This window comes from Ambystoma mexicanum, chromosome 10 (genome assembly GCF_040938575.1).
Source record: "Ambystoma mexicanum isolate Mex_15411 chromosome 10, UKY_AmexF1_1, whole genome shotgun sequence".
Taxonomy (NCBI): Eukaryota; Metazoa; Chordata; class Amphibia; order Caudata; family Ambystomatidae; genus Ambystoma; species Ambystoma mexicanum.
Window position 1 is genome coordinate 1,465,696,851 of NC_090932.1, and position 20,751 is coordinate 1,465,717,601.

Genomic DNA, 20,751 nt, shown 5'->3' on the forward strand with positions numbered 1-20,751 from the left:
TGAACCCTCTCTATTTTCAGAAGGAAGCATTTTATGTAAATCTGAAGCACTGAACACTCTAAACACGGTCCCTTTAAGAAAACAGAGCCCCACAAGCAAAAGTGAATCTGTAGTGAGGGAATCATTTTCTCTCTTCATGGCAGATGAACTCTGGATTAGACACCATAGAAACCTTCCCAAACCCCACAGTGTTCGCATAGTGAATCTACCTGGACATCAGAGCCATACCCACGTGTTTTACGGTGCTCGTCCAGCAAGCCTGCATGGTTACTTAGGGCAAGCAGACTTGCCAATAATGCTGGCAGAGAGCAGCAGTCTTGCAGCTGGACACTGCATTTGGTTCCCAGCAGAGTGAAGCCTGCAAGAACCCTGGGGCCACATCAAAGAACGCTGCCAATCTGCAAACATTGCACGCAGATCATGATGGTGGAGGCCCAATCCACACCATCAGTAGCCTGGGGCAATGCAGGGGTGGGAAGAAAAATCGAAAATGGGGTCAGCTTTTTAAAAGCTTGGAGCAACAACTAAAACCCAGAATGGATAAATGTGAGAGCATTAGACCCAGAAAATCTGGGCCCTGCACCTAGTCATATACAGGTGCAAATACTGGCAGGAAGGCCAAGACCAGGGGAGTGGGCACACAGCTACTTAAATTGAGGGACTCAGTCAGGCAGACTGGGCATTTTGAGTAGGACCTGGCAACAGTTTGGAGGAAGTTGTGGAGAGAGAGGACTTTGATGACAGTTGGAGACATGGAGGAGGAGATAGTAGGAAGGCTGCCCATCTGGAAACTCACACGGAAGTCCTGTAGTCTTGTTAGCAAAGTCCAAGAGGAATGGTGAACGAGACCAAGAAGACCGGAGATGAAGGGTGCAGGAACCCCTTAAGCCCAAGATTGAAAACCAGGAAATGCGACACCAGGAAGACACAGAAGTTTGTGGAAAGCTTTTAAAGCTGAGACTGCAAACAAAGATGAGAGCCTGAGAAGCTCAGAAAAGAGTGTGGAAAACCAAACCCTTAAACCCAAGTTAAGGCAATCGGGAGAAGCCTTGAGGAAAAGGGGAATTCAATGTTTGGGAACACCCTTAAACCAGACTTGTGGTGTTCTGCGGGTCAACTCAAGAGTGATTCCAGGGCCAGAGAAGTCTCACTTAGTTCCTTTAGTTAGTTTGATAGTTCCAAGTTTGTTTTCCTGGTCACCCTAAAAATGAAAGAAACTGAGTTTAACTGCATTTTCCATCTTGGTCTGATAAATAACCCTGTCTCCTTTATGAAAATCACCAGAGATAGTACGAGTATACAGAGAAACACTGGGTGCCAGCCAGAGACCTTCGACTGAACACCCACGTGGCGCTGGACAACTTTCTGTAGTACCCAATTTGCTTACAAAAGACCTCTGGTCTATTTATCTTCTTAATGTTGCCACTGCAACCTTGAGCCTAACACAGTCCTGTTGACTATCAGGTTCTTCCGACTCACTGGCTGAATTCGTTGGTGGTTTGTTTGCCACTGGAGTCAAGGACATGACCACGATGGCAACCCCATCTCCCCGCCTTGGCTATAAGTGCGGGAGGGTGCCATGTACCGCTGACATCAGTTACACCCTTGGCTAGCTGTGATTCCCGGTCTTCTGTTTCTTTCATCGAAGACTTTGCTGGTCTGGGTTGAAAAAGGCAGGGGTAACTCCCTCCTTAACGTCCTTTCCGGTCTCACCGCCTTTCTCCTCTGTTTGAACTGCTGTCCTGGAATGGCTGCTTCCTCATGCGTTCGGCGTTTCTCGGGCTGTGCTCGTGTGCGCCACCCTTTATCCCAATGGGGAAAGGAAAGGGTAGTCAGGTATGTGTAGTTGTCGGTAATTGCCTGACTCCGCCTGACCCTTGTGTTGGGCCATGTCAGGTAAACAGCTCGGGTATTGGTCCATTGTCGTTCACGCAGTGAGAAAGTGTTTGTGTCAAAAAAATGGGGGGCTGGGGAGGGGGGGAGTTTGAGTATCCTACCGGGCAGGATGGTGAAAAGTGGTCATAAGGAAGGGGATACCGCGTCTCACACTTTGGTGTCCCACTTCCACTCCCAGAGGACCCCCCATCCATGTGATCCTCCCCCACTGGTCCACTCCCAGGAACTGGATCCAATAGCGATCGCCGTGTCCTGGCCACCTGGATGACAGTTCCCAGGGAACTAGCAGGTGAGACACCTTCGGATTTCTCAGAATCCCCCTTCTCATTTTAAATGTAACATTTATGTTACAAAGACAAACTTGCCTTTAATGGATGGTGGCAGTGATCCTTTTTATTAATTTGGTGCACCTTTAGCGCAGGCTGTTTGCACAGCCCTGGTAAAGGCACCCATGGGTGCTCATTTTACCAAAATGGCCCCAGTCTTGTTTTTTCACCATTTAAGTGTTCATTGTCCTTTCTTGTTCCTTCCCCTGACCTCCAGGGTGAGAAATTCCTTTGTGTGATTTTTATCTTCGGCGGGAGTACTGGGGACTCCACGCTCCAGAGTGTCTGAAGGCAGGAAGCGAGGGAGAAGTTCAAATCTCTGCAGCCCTTTGTTTTCCAGCCTGAGTGCGAGATTCCAGTTCAAACTGGGAGGCTGGCTGTCCTGAAATGATTGCCAACCCCCCCACCCCCCAAGTTTGAATGTTGCAAGGCTGTTTGTTTGGCTGGCTGATTGATTGGCTGAGGAACAGAATGGCTCAGGAAGACAATCTTTGCCTATGGACCTTCGCTGGACCAGTTTTAAATGTATGTTTAAAAATGCAAATCAAAAGTTATGTACAAAAAAAAAAAAAAAAAAAAAAAAAAAAAAGGGCAACGGCACTTCCTTCCTTGTCGTCCTTTTGGTTCTTGCAGCTTTTCTCCTCCTTTTGAACTGCTGTCCTGGAATTGCTGCCTCCTCGTGCAGTTTGTCTTGCTCAAAGTGTGCTCTCGTGCTCCGCCTTTTATCCCTGCGAGGAAGGGAAAGAACCGTCAGGTGTGTGTAGTTATTGTCAATTGCCTGACTCTGCCTGGCCCTTGTGTTGGGACATGTCAGGCAAACAGCTCTGGTGTTAGTCCGTTGTCTTTAATGGTGTAAGAAAGTGTTCATGTCGGAAAATGGGGGGGGGGGTGAGAGCTTTGAGAGCTTCTAAGTTTCCTATGAGGTAGGATGCACAAAAGGTGTTATAAGGAAGGGGGTACTGCATCTCACCCGTCGGTGTCCCACTTCCACTCCCCGAAGACCGCCCCCCCGCCTCCATTCAGGTGATCCTCCCCCACTGGTCCACCCCCAGGAACTGGATCCAATAGTGATGGCTGTGTCCTAGCCACCTGGATGACAGATCTACAGGGACTAGCAGGTGAGACACCTTCAGGTTTCTCACAGTGGCTATTTCTAAAAACAACAAAATAATTTTTGGGAATACTGAGAAATAGCATCATAGTAGAACACAGACTCCTGCAATTTCCAGAAATCTAAATATTTGTGACTGAACCAACTTTTTAATGTGAAAACAATATGTGATTTTTGGTGTTGAAAATAAGACTTGTAAAAGGCTCCTCCAACATTTTGAAGCGCACAAAAGGAGAGTATTCTCAAAAAGTGCCAAAAGTAAAAAAAAAAAAGTAAAGTGCAGACAATGCACCTTTTTCACTTGCAACACTAAGGAATGTGCAGGTCATCATATTCACAAAGGAGAACTGCCTGTTTCTTGGGGCCATTGCAAAGCAGTGCTAATGATGCGCTGTCCATCCCCCTTACATGCACTAGTATCGGGAGCATGCTTGTGACACTAATGTGTAACATTAGTGTGACATACGATTGGCAAATACAATTGACTCCCCTCTGTAACCTTCTGTTCTTTGAATCCATGTCCCATGTATGTACGTCCTTTCCTTTATTGCTGATTGCAACAAACGCTGCGATACCGCTGGGTTTGGGCGCTTTTATAAATGATATAAATAAAATAAATAATGTCGGATAGGCTCCCAGCACTGGCAAGTGTGCAAAGAGTGCTTTTCACAATGACAGGACATTAAAAGGGCCAGTCATTGCGAAATTCAGAGTAAAGAAACCCTACTGTGCCTGTTTATATTTGTTTTCTGTGCATTTTAAAGCACAGCCTGTTATTGAATGTGGGATGTGTGTTCAAAAGTGCAGGAATGCTGAGTGATTTGAGCAAATCTGCAAAAGGGGTGAAAAAGGGCATTTCAATTTGTGCATCAACATGCGCACATTAAAATGCCCTTTACGAATTGGGGACATCATTTTTTGGTGTAATAGAATGTCCTAGTCCATCTCAACACTTGTGCTAACAAAGATTTGAGAATATGTCCACTCTTTAAATCCGCAATGCACAGTGTCACATGGCCGAGGGAACACAACTACTTACACCAATATAAAGTGAAAGGGTTTTATTGAGAGAAAGTAAAACATAACTCTATTCCTTGGAAATAGTTTCAGGATGGCTGTAACATAAATGTTCTTAGGAAACGTAGTCCTTAAAAGCAGGGTTATATGATGGCAAATAAAAAGGCATACAGAAAGTTCCAGACAGGAAGGTCAATTGCTTAGTGATTTCCAGAACTCAGTTCTTATCCTTTCTTCTGGGCACTACAAGGATTTTCCATCACCACTCTCAGGATTTAGGGCTTCCTCCCTTTGCCAAGTGCCCCAAATGTATTCATCTTCCTGGGGCTCTCTGTCTCTCTGTTACTTTTTCCCCTCTTCTGGGCCAAGGAGCTCTCCCCATGTTACACATCCGCTCTCCCGGGGATCAAAGTTGCTGTCTCTTTCTCCATCTCTCTTCACTGTAGCATACCCCTCTTCTGGGCTCTCACCTCCCCCCACCCCGCACTTGAGCACACTGCTCCTCTGGAGCTCAAGGGTCTCTTCTCCCATTAACTCGAACACAGCCCTCTTCTGGCCCCATGTGGCAAACCTTCCAAGTGCTTGCCAGCTTCTTCAGCAAAGTCCTCTCCTTAGCTCCCAGCCCAGATATACTCTAATTCTAAACCTCTGTTTTAAAGCCCTCAACATGTGTGTTCCGCGCAGTGTGTTCCGTGTCTAACAGAACACTGGTGGCTGAGTTGGGAAAGTCCTATTTTGCTCTCTATTGCCAGTAGGCAGACTTCAAAATCCATTTTGCTAGCGGAGCGCGCGGTGTGCGTAGTGCGTTCTGTGTTCCTGTGCTCCAATGAGCCTGTGTAGCTAGGCCAATGGGAACATCGCCGAAGCTGCGGAAGGTAGAAGACGTCGGCTCTCAGTGTGAATCTCACCAACAAACCGCCATCTCCAGGTACTATGCCGTTTATTTTTCTTTTCTGCACACGTTTAAATGCGTCAATTTGCGTGATCTCGGATATGCACGGGCTACGCAGCAATAAACATATGGTGGGTCAGGAGGTGGATACCACAGAGGTGCAGGGTGTCTCTGTTTCAGTTGGACCCGTGTTACAGTCTGGATACAAGGAAGTCTGCGCTGGGGGAAATGGAGCATGCTCTGCTTTCTCGAGGGGGTTTTAGGCAGAGTTCATTCTGGCATCAGCTAAATTCTGTGGCAGTACTTGATTCGAACCACCCCTTTCAGGGCATAAGTCACAGGAAGCGCGTTTGGAAAACGTTTGTTCACCTAGCTATGTGGACCCCGAAGACTTACTGGACTGCCTAGATTCTAACTTTGTGTCCGATGTTTCTATACTAGCCCCTGTAATATCATCGGAATTGGCAAAGCGGGTCCGCTTATCTCTGGGTCCTCGGATACCTTGTTCCCAAGTTGCCTGTACAGAGACCCTCACGAAGTCATGTATGAGGTGGTCCTTTATAAATCCACAGGGAAGGGGGTTCTGACCTCCCAATCTGAAGGCCTAAATTGTGGTCTCTCCCCCAATCAAGTGGAAGCCCAATTTTTTTTTAACCAACCAGGACCTGATGCAACACTTTACTCATCACCTATGGAGAAGGCTGGCATTTTGTGTACTTATGAAAGGCTTCTGTTCACTTCAAGGCAGTCTTATGCCCATCAGTCGTGCCAGGAGGAGCCTGTAACAGATGCCTTCACTCTCCCTGATCTTTCCAGGATTTTGGACAACGGACAGAGGCCATGACCAGAGTCCTCACGAATTGTGTGAAGTCCACCAAATTTTCAAAGACTTCTCAGCGAAAATGAACTTTATTGAAGGATTCATTATGACTTCTGCGATTTACAGCACATGTGGGGGAAAGCAGCAGGGGGGAAGCATTTTGTGACTGACTACTTGTCGGTCGCCTCCCAGACCTCGCCCTTGGCACCGGCCTCACCCAGGGATGCGCCGGTCGAGTCGCTGACGACCGCAGTACTGTGTGCTCCACTGACTGGGGGTGTAGAATTGGGGTCTGTTCCTGGGGAGGAGAATAGCCCTACTATTGCATTTCTAGTTGTGGGTCCCATGGAGGCTGTGTCTGGGTGGTTAGTGGCCGTAGTGGAGAACTTGCAGTCTGAAATAATTGTGCCAGCTACAACGGAGGGTCCCAAAAAGAAAATAAAGAAAGCCAAAAAAGCTAAAGAGTCTAACTTCTTGGTAGGCCAGAATAACAAGGGGCCCCTGAAATTCCTACGATCCATTAAGGCACAGATCAAGGTTTTTTCAGATGATCAAACTGTTGTGGATCTGCCAGAGAAAGACCTAATATAGTCCACTTCATGTAGGAGTACAAAGGGAGGGACCTGTGCTTAATAGTGTAGCAGATGGAACCGTGCCTCTTAGGGGCCATGCTAAGGGGACCAAATTGTCTAAATTTGATGACAAGCCCAACGGGTTGATCACAGCCTATCTAAAACCTAAAGATAAATTTGTTGACTCAAATTTGGTTAATCTTTCAATGCTTTCCACCTATTCGGTGGATGACGTGGAGCTTGCGAATGACCCGTCCCTGGGTAGTACTGGTCAACGTGTACCCTGAGGAATAAGCTTAGGGGGCAACAGTGAAAGGGATAGTGAGAGACCATTAACTTCTTTAGGGGTCTCCACTCTGGGGGGGTATTAAAACCTACCACTCCTTGTTTTCATCCAACTACCCCGATTTTACAGGCTGACTCGAATGTTCCTCCTGCTTTCATTACCCTGGAAGCTCAGAGGCATAGAACTCTAGAGCAGTCCTTGCCTCCCGGCTCTTTAACCCGGACTCTTCAGGCCCCAAAGGGTCCAGCCGGGCTATCGTCCTTTAAGCTCCCAGTAAAAGGGGAATCTGTGGCAGATGCTTTCGACTCAAAACCCCCTTCACTACAATCATTGTCATTAAGAGACATTGCAAGAATTTTCTTTGTGAATTTTAGATGTGTGGTGTGTTAAAAGTGGGGTTTTACTCTCCTTTGATTAAAAATCTAGTGTTTGCCGAATCACAGTGTTTGAGTAACGTGGGTTACCTGCTGTCTGATGACTATGAAAGTTCGTTCCCTGATGCTAAATTGGATTCCACTTGTGTTACTACGATAGGGCAGTCCTCTCATGACAAACGATCAGTATCATTTGATTGGACTCCCTTGAACATCATAATAATGATGTGTTATTTCTATAGCGCCTTAATCCAAAGTGCTTTACAGATCACATATTCACATACAATAGGGGGCTTAGTGATCCCAAATGATGCTCTAGCATTAGACCGCTCTCATGGAATACCCTGGGGTTCAACCACCTATATCACAGTAGTGACACTTGGGACGGGGTTGATCTAACCTGTCTTCAAGAAACTTTTATGATAGACACCCCGATTCTAGATAGTTTTGTAGTTTTGCATGAGCCGGCACAGAAAAGGGACAAAGGAAGACCATTTGGGGGCTTACTTAGTGCTTGGCGGGTGTCTTCAGGCTCCAATGTGGAAAAACTTGAATTAGGCCGTAAAGACATTTTGGGTATGAAGATTTCCTGGTGGGATTGTATTGGTGCTGGTTGGAAACGGCTGACTGTATCAAATGTATACTATACTCCTGTGTTGACAGGTTTGGTTAACTTCTTGTCAGCAATTACCAAGTGCATTAAAGCTTTTAGTATCTCGGACAAAGGGAGAGTGGTAATACTGGGTGATTTCAATTCGGAATGTTTGGACGCCAATTGGTACAATTTAGGATTTGCTCACCATTGTTCAGAGCGCTAGAGAACGGGGTGTTTGATTCAATCCCTTTTTGACAAATGCAATCTAAAGTTATTGAATGGCAACATTGTAGGTGATGTTCCGCCTAAATATACTTGGTCAAATGGTACCTGCAATTCAACCCTGGACTACGCTTTCACCTCGGAGCATATGTTACCTAGGTTTCTCACTTTGGAGGTAACGCGTAGTCCTAAGAGTGATGATTCACAGATGTCCATACTGTTGGGGGGGATGAATAGGGTGGTCGCTGCACCACAACCCCTTAATCTTACCAAAGTGAGACCTAGCGATCATGCAATTCTGTGGTGTCCTAGACTAGCGGACCGTTTCAACGCTACGGTAGAACAGGATTTACTGGAGGGAGTGTTTACTGGTATGCTTCCGGATATTTTTGGTTTGCACTTTCAAAACATACTCCTGGGTCTTATTCCACCAACGTTCTTATCCCTAAAACCCAAATGCCCGTATCTCAGTCACAAATTTAAGTTAGCTGTGAACCAAAGAAAGAGAGCACTAAGACAAGATATTACAAAAGCTAGGAAATTGGGTTATACAGCCATTACAACCATAAGGAAACAAACTCAATCTTACAGAAATTGGTTTAAAAAACCACAGGTACCTCATACTTCATAACACTGCTGAGTGTATGTTGACAGCCTTAAGCTCAAGAGATCTTTCCATGTTCTGGAGACTCATTCGTGGTCATGCCGTCCAAGCATCCCTACAAGCTCTGCCTATCTCTGGGGCAACATGGGAAGCCTACTTTAACAACTTGTATGCCTCTCAGGTTGCAGGTTTTAACTGCAAGCTTGCTAATATCGCTGTGTCAGAGACTCCCTCTGTATGGGAGGATTTGGCAATAGACATCGAGGGGATTTTATGGGCAATAAAGACGGGGAAAACATCAAATGCCTCAGGTCCCGATGGTCTATCCAAACTCACGCTTAAATCGGCACCCGAGATGTGGGCAGAGGTTTTGGTGTTGCTTCTTTCCAAGTAGGAGGGAACTGACAAGTCCCCAGAATGTTGCGAAATAGCAATAGTGGTGGTAATATTCAAAAACTGCGGGCCTTGGAACATTGGGCAGAGGGTGCAGGTAAAATGGACATTAACCAATCTGGCTTTAGGAGAGGTACTAGTACAGCCCTTAATTGTCTCTTGATCCGACTTTTGGCCAAACAAGGGCGGCAGACACAGCAAACTTTATATGTTGCATTCCTGGACATTACTAAAGCATTCAACTGCGTAATCACTGTTGTCTTTGGAAGATGTTAAGGGATTGGGGTTGTTCAATATACTTGGTTGATATTTTGGAGCAGCTCCACGCAGACATTCGCCTAAAGGACAGGTTCGACCAAACGTGTATATCTTTGGAATAGGAGCTGCATGGGAATCCATTATTGCTAACCACCAACATTGGGATCCTTGAAACTACAGTATCGATGTGGTCCTTCTTGATTACACTGCAGTGGGCCTGCAAAGATCCCCGACCATGTTGGGTGATTATCTTAAGGACCTTGGACTACACATTAATGTCCCCAAGTCTAAGGTCTTGATTATGAACAGGTGTAAACCTCTGTCGGGTAGAACTAATTTTCTGTTGGCATATAGAGGGCCAAAGAAAGGAGGTGGTGTCTGAATTGACATATTTGGAAATATCTTTCAAAGACAAGGTGGGCTTGTTTTTTTTCAAAAAGTTAGCATGCACCCGCTCCAGAAAGAACATGGCATGATAACCTGTTCTGTGTTTTTTTCCCACTACGAGAGTTCGCAGCCATCGCTTTTGGCTCACTGTACCTTTCACAGATGGGAAATATCCATTTGCATATCAGTCTTTGTCTCGCCCACATGGCCAGTCGAGCACCGAAATGCTATGGCAATTCCCTTCTGAACAAGAGTACCAACAGCAACCCCATACACGTGTTTCAGCCTTGGGCCTAATCACTGAGGTGAAGCTGTGCCTCTCTGAGCACAGTGAGCAGGGAGTCCATGTCTGGGTTCCCCAGATAAATCAGGGTGACCAACCCCAAGTTCCTTGCAAATTCTTTTCAAAAAGGTAGCAGGCGCCCGTCTCCAGAAAGAGCATGACATGATCACCTGTTCTGTGGTTTTTTTCCCACTATGAGAGTTTGCAGCCATCGCTTTGTGCTCACTGCTACCTTGGGTAACCAGGCATTGGAACTAAAAGCTATTGCCGTGGCATTCCCAACTTAGAGTCTTTGACAAAAAGTATGGTCGTTTGTCTCTAGCCCAAGTGATTAAAATGTATAAAAGAATACTGGTTCCCAGGTTGATTTATGGGGCAGAGGTAAGGGAGGAGAGTTTGCTGTGGTCTAAAGTAGAGGAAACTATCTGGAAACAGGCTTGCCTTGCTCAGTGGATCAATGGCTCTGTCAATATTCTCGAACTTAATGACACCACATTAGAAGATTTGGAATATACTCCACTGAAGGGCAAAAAGAAAATATATGAAAGAGACTGGATTGTGAACAGATCCTCTCTGAAAGCAAATCAAATCTTTCATTGCTTTGAATATGATATAAAACTTCATAAATCAGTACACAAATGTTTGATTAGGCATTCTGACAAGAAACACAGGGATTTCTGGTTACGTTTAAAGCTGAATCTCTTTCATACGAAAGATCGGTTGGGAACTCTTAACAAATTTTGTAAGGTTAACGGCTCCTGTCGATATTGTATGAAGTCTAACGAAACCTTAAAAAATGGGATTATAGACTGCACCGCACTGTCTGGCCGTCTTGACATAATGTTTGAACTATATCTAAGAAAAAGGCCTGTTTTTACTTGGAATCACCTCTGGTGGATTCTGCTTGTAGATCTCAGCGAGCAACTTGTGATAGCAGCAATGAACTTTGGGAAAGATCCGTTTTAAGCAACTAAATCGGGTGTTTTTCTTTTTTTAGAATATTGCATGAACTGCTGTAATGAATTTTTTGAATGTATTTTCTTTTATAATGGACATTTTAAGTGTTTGTGTATGTATATAAATTGGTGGTAATAGTCTGTTTTAAATCTGTTTTTATTGATGGATGTGTGTAAAGCTTTACTGGATATAGCTATGTCACACAATAAATAAAAATAATTTCTTTAGCCCTCACCATCTTGCGATTGGGTGAGGCAAACCTTTGGGGTGAGGCAAACCTTTGAAGTGATTGGTTAATCGGCTTCCTATTAGAAGCCAACAGGGGGACATCTTTAAAAGACTTGCCACTATTTTGGATTTCTTTCAGTTTGTCTCCCAAGCAGGCGCTAGTGTTTGTCAGCTGCTATGCTCCTACCTTGCCCCCTTCATTCGTTTTGTGGACTTCTGGTGTTTAAAAGGCCATCACAAAAGCAGGAAAACCTGTGAAAATAATGCTTCCTTTGGGGGACGGGGGAAGGAAGTATTTCTCTTGTTAAATGCCTGCAGCTGCAAGGGAGGGAGAAAGGTGCTTTCCTTCACAAGCACTGCTGCTGGGAGTGGTGAAATGAGTTGGGCTTTTCCCTTCGAGGGCGACAGTTGTTAAGGGGTCTCTCTGAATGTGCTAGTGTTTTCCCCAAACCTTGTCTTCCTCTGAATCTCTAGAAGACATTCCAGAATCAGCTCCAGGTTTTGGAGCTCTGAAAACAGGATGCATCTTGGGAGATGCAGTCCCAACATCATGTTTCTTTGGTACATGGCAGGTCCTAACTGGTTTCTTTCTTGGGGGATCGTGGAATATTTCAGGGCTGGTTGGCTTACCATCTTGGGTCTGGTTTAGAGGGAATCTTTGGAAGGGCCGTTGGGGAGAATCCTGCAAGGGCCTCCCCCTCCTGGGCAGGACTTCTTCGCCCTCTGCCAATTGACATACTGAATACTTAGCTGGTCCGGTTGGTGTGTGTAAGAAGGTCCTGTCCGCTTAACTCTCAGGTGGGCAGGGTACTGGATTCATGGTCAACCCTGTGACTTAGCCACACTAGTCAGACAATTTATGGAGACCGACATTAACACAACATATACTGCTTTCCCAATGCTGTGAGATACATATTTAGTGTTGAAAAGTGAAAAGAACATGGGTTTCTCCGTCTAAAACCCAGTAGGACCTGCAGACAAATGTTTTTTCCTTTACAACAAATATATGTAATGTGACTGGTAAAATGGTGAGCAGTGATTGATTGTGCATATTCAAAATATGCTTGGTTCTGTCCGCTTCATTCGTGTGACTATGTCTTCAGTATAGCAACACAATTGGGTTCCTTTGGGTGGCGCTAAAGCATAAAAGGGCTACTCAGCAGCAATGTTCCCTCTAAGCTGTGCGCATGTGCGCTTGCCCAGCTTCCCTTTGGGTGCCACTCAGAAGATTTTTAGCAGCGCACACAGACAATTCTCACCTATTCATAAAGATTTAATAAGGCACAAGCCACAGCAATTGGCAAATAAGCAACTAATCTTGACATTCTGCTTATTTGCATTACACTACTATGCACCTAAAATCCCTAACGGCAAAATACAACACAAGACGTTAAAAACTAATATGAAAAACAGGCTCCATGAACTGTAGAATCTAACCACGATATGACTGCACACATTAACCAAACATTTTCCCTCCCACTCATGACTCCTAAACCTGACTCTACCACACTTTTGCCATACAACTCTAACTTCTGCCCCAGAGTACATTAAGATACTACCAGACAACCTAGACTCTTCCTCTCTTGGCTCTGCGAAAGGTTAGCAGACGTGTACCTACATCCATTTGTTTTATGTTTTTTGTAACATGAATAACGTTCACGCGCCAGAATTTTGGTTACTCATTGTGCCTTACCAAGAGCGTCACCCACACTATATAATCGAACAACCAGCTCAAATATTGTATACTGACTGTAAGTAAGCAGGCTACTTGGATGTGTAACCAAATCCCATACTTCCTCTTCTTTGTACATATGTCACACAAGTGCTTTGAAGCGGCCCCTTGCAAGTTAATGCATTATAAAACTCAAATATTAATTTACCCTCTAAAGATTTTGAAAAGACAAATGTAATGCTCAGCGTCTCCTACTTTAGCATTACTAACATTACCCTATAAGTAGAGAGCAACATTGCAATATCATTTACTTAGCCTAAAAGGGATAATGGGTATGGACTATGCCTGGGATTACTTGTCGATAGTATCAGGGAACCGGATATGCAGACAGGAGAATGCTTTTCACACAATCTGCATTGTTTCCACGTGTTCAGAGTTCCTTTGGGCATAGACCTTCACACATTATATGGTAGCTCGCTTCTATACAAAAAACAGTTTCACTGAGCACTTGTGTAATCCTACCCAATGATATAAGGTGGGGTATGTTGCAAACAATATTCTGTGCACTGCAAAAGAATTATGTACATGCAGAGTCATGACATTCTTAGAATGCACATCATATGTTGAGGCATTTAAATATGCCATGCTTGCAAAGAATTGTGTGTCTGCAAATATCCCAGTGAGTGTTTACCGCTACAATCCCTCACTTTTTACAGTGCTTTATCAACTAGTATTGGAGGCAAGCACAGTGGCCTGGGAAGGGCATGTGTGGAAGCATCACTCCTTGCGGGTGATGAACAAAGCAGCAAATTTCAAAGACCAAGTCAGAAGTTTTGGTAGTACACTGAAGGAAATGTGTTGTGGGTTTGCTAAAGGATAAGAAATTCTAGTACCCATCTAGACAACAGCACCTTCTTTCCTTTCTGTGCTCAACTGCGGAGGGCTTTTCATTACAACCATGTGTTCTTTGTGTGCAGTCTCTAGTATCTCCCTGCATCTTATGTAACTGACCACAAATAATTACAGAAGAGGGATCCATAGTTACAGAAGAGGGCACATCTGTTGTATCTCTGATGAATTGATGCAATTAACTTAAAAGGCTAATCATATTTTGCTCCCATCTTGGAGTCAAATGGTTTTTCAGGGAGTGAAAAAGTAATTAGCTTTGCCAATAGGGATACTTTCTGCTTGTTAAAAGATGTTCTTTCCCCATAAAATTCCTTTTGAGATCGGGCATTAATATTATTAGAGTTCCTTCCTTCCTATGCCACTGCTCTACTGGTCACTAATTCAAAGAAATATCAGTGGAGCTTTGTGGGTTAAAGCAATATGTTCATTGTTTCTCATTTTTGTTAGGCACATTTTCCTTTTTTAGGGAGTAAAAGTGCATGGTGCATAAGTCTCTTAGCTCTGAGGCTGGTTTTATCCCTACCCACAGGAGAATGTAATGTGGATAGTAAGCAGAGGCACAGGAATTTTGGATCATCATATTCTTAGGTGCAATTATTCTGATGCAATTATCATCCTTACACAAATTCTTAGAAGCATGTTCTCCTGGCCCTTGAATTACTTCATGAAAGTGGAACTTGACCTCCTTTCAGTCGTTTTTTTGACAGCCACCTCTGTTATGACAAGAGATATTTGTGTTTTGTAAATACAAATGAGTGAATTTCGTTGGCATAAAACATGTGGACCTCATTATGTCTTGGGGCTGTATCCTGGCATAATTCTGCCAGAATACCAACCAAACAAATTACTGTTACCGCCACTTGGTCCAGGGAATTTCCGCCAGATTACAACTGATGGTGGAGGTGTAATTCCCCCTTCATATTGAGTCCACTGGACTCAATGTGGCTTTTTTGGCGGAATTACTGCAGCGGAAACTCTGACGATTTTGGCCTTGAGTTGGAGGATTTACCTCCAGGTTTTTCCAGATCGTAATTTGGCATAGTGGGAAAGTTGGTGGTAAAGGAGTTACCACCAACTTTACCACTTACTGCCAAACTAGTAATGAGGCCAACATATTTCTCTATGCAGAAGTACGTTTGTAAGGACATGGCAGATTTTGAAGTCTTGGACTGGTTGATGAGTTTTCTGTATAATCACATATGACATATTTTATTTTAGCCTATGTGTTTGGAAAAAATGCTGTAAGATTTTTATAGAAATGCAGTGGCAGGGAAGAGGAAATTCCTTTCCAAACTCTCTTCTGCGACGGTAGCTCACAAAGTGGCTTACGTCATTAGTCAGTTGCACCCTGGAAAATAATGTGCACACAACAGCCAATCGGTTCCGCACATAGAGAAAAATTAGAGGGAACATTGCTCAGCAGCCAAAATCTGAATGATAAGATACACAAACAGAAACGCATTACATAAATATTGCTTTAATGCCCATGGTATACTTACCAAATTAAATGCCTGGTAACAAGCCAGTCTTTGGTAAATCAACATTTATAGTACATATTTAGAGAACTTTTGCAGAAAATAGGTACTGCATTGTACAATTTAAACCAACTATTTCAATTCACAAAATGGTACAAAGTGCTTACCTGCCGGATTTTGATCTGTACATTTAGAAGACACAAGAGGAGCAGGCAACACCAGGAATGACTGGTTTGTCTGAACAGGAGCACCATACTGTTAAACAAAAGTGGAATAGGTTTAAAAATGTGTTTGTAAAACTGAAAAATAACCCTGAGAATATTATCTGCATTGAAAGGGTAAACAAAAGCGCATTCACATAACTTCATGATTAGGGTCAATTTTGTGTTATTCAATTATATTGGCATGTAGATATCAGAATAGTTCATTGGTACTGGGCTGGCAAATTGACAATTAAATAAAAACATTTGTATGCCTCTTGGGCTAGCTCACAGTTGATAAAATTCCTTTGTTGCGACATTCTGGGGGTCACATTTAAGATTCCTTGCCGAAGGGCTCACGCTCATCCTCGAATGTCAAAAAGTAGGTCAGAATTGCTAAACATACAACATGAAAACTATGCAGTTATGTAAATTTGTCCAAAGACGAGAGTTGGACATGGCTAGGTTCAAAGTCTCCATATGGGACCATATGCCTGTATGTTGGCTTTTCTGTTTGCTCTCATGGTGGAGATCCCATTGATGTGCCCCTGGGAGCCCCTAGGACTAATAAATCAGGGTGCCCAAAAGATGCCCTGCAATCTTTTCCTTGATCAGGTTGCCCTGCGTGGTTTGCTCCATATGCAACTCACTGACTGGTGGCTGCTCTGTATTTTTTTTTATTTAGCAGGCTGTACACTTATGCAGCCATCTCGACCTACAATGCCTAATGGTAGTGGTAAACGAAGCCGATCATTGACATGGAACAGCACTTTCCCTGAAACTACTCAGATCTGAGGTGAGCCTTGGGCTCCTGCGAGGAGTCGGCACTCCAGATATGGTCTGGTATTGTTCCTGCAAACACCTTCCTGGCATCGTCGCGGTCGAGTAGGCAGTGAGAAGACTGTACACCATACCCGGTCCATGGTGACTTGATGCCTCTGGGATTTGCAGAGATGAGACTTGTGTGATCCGTCAAGCATAACCAAAAATCGAATCAGCACGCAACAATGTGAGACACTCCATGGAGTCTATGCCTGTATGCGCCTAAACTGAGGTACGGGTGAAACAGCTGATAAATAATTTGAACAATCTCTTGCAGCTGAAAAAGTACAAGATGGCTGACAACAGACTTGTGTGAAACTGCAAGGATGAACTTTGGAACATGGATATCTCTTCATATATACCTTAATAAACAGTTGGCAGCACTGAGTGGATTACGGTTTGAATTATTCATGAAGAGCATGGTATTCTCAATTTTAATATCTGCTACCCTGATGTGAATCAGTTGTGTGGTCGTAGTTGAACTGGGCCTTTCAATCAACCATGGCTTGTCTCAGAGAAAGATAAAAAGTGTCAAATCGCACAAGTCTGGAAAACAACCTAAAGTGGATTGCTTCATGTCACAGAGGACTGCAGCTGGTATTATTGGCACAGAGATATGGACGGGGGTAACATGAGGCCAAAGGTGCTTAATCAGGAGATATTTCAATTGATACTCAATTGTAGAGCAGCATTAGAGCAATGGGATTGGTGAAGTTAAACACAGATGGCTCGCTGATTCGTGATGATCTGCACAAAGTAGCTGAAAGGGTGAAAACAACCAAAGGAAAGCCGTCCGAACTGAAACTAAGGTGAAGATGTTGCAAATTGAATTAGATGATCCCCTCAAATGCCCCGTTCCATTAGAGAAATGAGTAGGAGTGGCAGAAGATCGGGCCCACCATTGCTATATGAGTGGTGGGCTTTCCTAAGGCCGAAGGGTGACCTGATCCTTGATATGATATGATAGGTTATTTATAACGCACTTAATACCCAGAGGTTTCTAAGCGCGGACCCGGGGATCGAACCTGTGTTGCTCCGTGTCGTCCTGTGTTTTTGGGTGTTAAACTATAGGGCACATTTAGCAGCTGCACATCTAGGTGGAAGTGTGTGGTATTTGTACAGCTATGTACCTCTGGGTTCCACACCATAGGCCCTCATGTTCAGCCCCCTTTTGCAGTCGGCTAATTCCTCATAGGCCACTTTGTTCGAATCGCAGCCTGTTGGGAATTAGCACACGTGCTTTTCACGTATAAACAGTGCCAGGCAGGAGAGGTGGCAGCGGGATGACATAGTAAGCAGCAGGCAGGGTGGAGGGTGAGGTTGAGGGAAAATTCCCAGAGGCCGGAGCAATGCAGTGAGAGAGAGGAGGGGAAAGGGTGGAGTGAGCGGGCCTCGTGGGAGACCAGGGATTGCTCTGGTGTTCCCTGCATGAGTGTTTTAGGTGGGCGAAGTGGGACAGAGAGCCTCAGGAGCTGTGGTTGGGGTATCCCATGCATAAGAGAACAGGTAGGAAAGGGGAAAGCAGACACAGCAAGATTTGTTCCTTGCCGTGCCCAGGCCGGACCAAGCAAACAGGTTTTCGGCAAAAACAACCTGCAGGGAAATCTCATAGATCCGGGTACTCCTATACAATGCAGCCCGGTCTCCCTCATGACCAGGACCGACAGCTGGACCAATCTCTCCAGGATCTCATCTAGTACAAGGATAAACTCAGACCAAGGCATTCTCTTTTTACTGCGTGGCTTGAGCACACTTCGGACCCATTACGCAGTCAATCACTTCGGGTCACAAATGGTTTTACAAGCAAACTGGCAATCATTCTACCAATAGTTTATACAACACACCAAAGGGACACCACCTTGCTCAAGAGCTGACATAGAGCCCTCCAGCAGACCCCCATTATCACAAACATACCTCTTCCTGGCTACATCATCCCTCCTGATGTCTGTCAAAAACTTTAGCAAGAGCAATGGAAACTGCACTCAACAAGGTAAGTAGATTTCCAAAATATTAATATAATAATGAACACTTTTAAAAGTTTCACACAAGTGCAAAATTGAAAAAAGTGTCAACCTGGTACCCCACCACAACATAGTAAATAAATGTCCAAATGTAACCACATCCAGAGCTCAATTGCACACTGTATAGAAAAAAGCCAATAAAATTGACATCCAGAGTTAATTAACTGCAGTTAACCAAATAACTACTGGTAATAAGGCTGGGTTATTTATTTTGATCCTTATTTTAAGGTGCTCAATAGACATCAGGTTCTCCTGGAAAGTTCTTTGTCAAGAGGTTGCTTACCTCTAACACTTACCATTGTCTACTTGATCTTCACTACCTTTGCACTAACATCACCAATTACTTTTATCATGATTGTTGTTTTTGGAAGTATATTATCTAATGTGGATTCACCATAACCATATATAAAAAAAAGAAATCCTTTAGTTAACTATGGACGTCAATCTTTTGACTTTTTTCTATACAATGTGCAATTGAGCTCTGAATGTGGTTACATCAGACATTTCTTTACCGCCAAAAACTTTACCCGCTTTCCCAAACCTTTTGCTCATTTCCACTAATCTTCTCTCCTCAGATGATGGTGGTGGTCTGTTGTCATCCTTGGCAGGAACACAGTATGCCTACTTCTGAGGATCAGCCACGCACTCTGAGACCACTCCAGTGGGGTGTTGGCACAGTATAAATGCTTTGTAACATAACAGCGAAGCGATATTGTGGCAAGCACCTGTGAAAGGTCCTACCACCTATGGAAATTTGACTTTTTCTACAGAACTATACTCAAAATATTTTCAAGAAGTGAAGAAGGCAGTGCACACAAATAAGATTCTATACATAATTTTATATCCATCCAAATTGGAGCTCATATATGATGGGAAATCTAGTTTTCAAGACGCTGTGGGCAGCTATTGACTGGATGGAGTCACAGGGCTTAAATATAGAACAAGATGGTCCGATTCAACAGTCTACACCTGCTTACCAAAGTGAGGATGAACCTCCACCTGAGCTCGAGCCCCATGCTCGGTGCCTCATCGTCCGCCCCAGACTTTGGTGAGTCAGCAGACAGGGTGCCTTGGGTTTGATATTTCGGTAGCTCGGACTGAGCCTCACAAAGAAGGCTCAATCGCGAGGACTACAGAGGATGAGAATAAATTGCCTGCTGAGGTTGAGATTTGGCATCCTTAATTTCAGCTCTGTAATGTGTTTATGGTATGTTTAAATGCTTGGTGGGCACTACTAAAGCTAGAAATTACTTCCTAGCATGCTAAAACATATGTACTTCATGTAGGGTTGTACGTCTGGAGATTACATCAACTTTTTCTAATCGGATGGTGCTAGCTGCATTCTCATGAAGGAATCACCTGCAATTGGGAGTTACAGCATAGGCGATCCCCCCCTAGTTGGGATAGTTTGCTAGGCACTAGAGAGGTCTAGACATTTGCATTGCCCATCTTTGGTTATCAATGCACACCATTGCACATGGTTTACTAAAAGTGAGGATAAGGGAAGGGTCTTGAAACATGTGGAGCTTGAAGGAGCAACTGCATGGGACAGCAAGGATAATAGTTTTAGATCTGTATATTCTAGATCCTATGGGTGGGTGGTGTAAGGAACTCATGGTGGCAACACTACAGACAGACACAAGTGATCACATTTCAAAGGGTGTTTAATAAACTGTACGCAGGTTGTAAAAACGCCTAATCTAAACATAAATCTAAAAATGGAGAAAGCGTTGAACATCAAATGAAAAATAAGGCAGTCCTAGTGGCGTTGTGTCAAATAAAAAGGGCTATACTAAGATACCTATTGCCAAACCTTACAGCCAATAAAAAAAGGGTGTGGCATAGTTTTTAAGAAAAGAAAGAAGTGTTCACAAATAATATGTCAGGATGCGGTAGCCTAGGTCTTCCTTCCCCACGAGCACAGCACACACAAGCATTCCCAGCAAGAGTCGACAGTTCTGTTCCCGTTGATCAGGAGCCTCGATGTCCAAGTCTTTTTACTTTCAAAGACTCTTGCCTTCGAGGGTCTGACATTCAAATAACGAAACAAAAAGCTCCTTCAACAAAATGAAAGTTTGTTTCCTGGTTTTACTTAGGGTGAGGAGTCTTCACCCTGGGTCCCCCTCTTCTGGCTGCTGACCCCTGTTCCTCGTGGTGTTGGGTGATCATTTTTGACCCCCTGGATCTCCCTCTTGGATCCTAAAACAGTTCCCATCAATATCAAGGCCTTCGGGATTGTGGTTTCCTGGTCCCGAGGGTCTGACAGATTTACCAAGAAAAACAACAAACACACACAAAGTTCTGTTCTACGTATTACTCGGGTGATGGATCCCTGGCTCCCACTCTTCTGTGCACAGACCCCTGTTTGCATTCAGCCTCCCTCCGCCAGGTTCACTATGGCTTTCCCTTCACTCACAAATCTTAATGTCTT

The 20,751-nt window shown here is 44.2% G+C and overlaps 1 protein-coding gene across 1 annotated transcript in view; it reads right to left on the minus strand.

Moving 5' to 3' along the window:
• TCTN1 (tectonic family member 1) overlaps positions 1 to 20,751 on the minus strand; it is a 535,977-nt gene that overhangs the window by 313,946 nt on the left and 201,280 nt on the right. Inside the window, exon 5 of the mRNA XM_069619544.1 lies at positions 15,445 to 15,532. Coding sequence (XP_069475645.1) covers positions 15,445 to 15,532 — 88 coding nt within the window. The remainder of the gene's footprint in view (positions 1 to 15,444; positions 15,533 to 20,751) is intronic.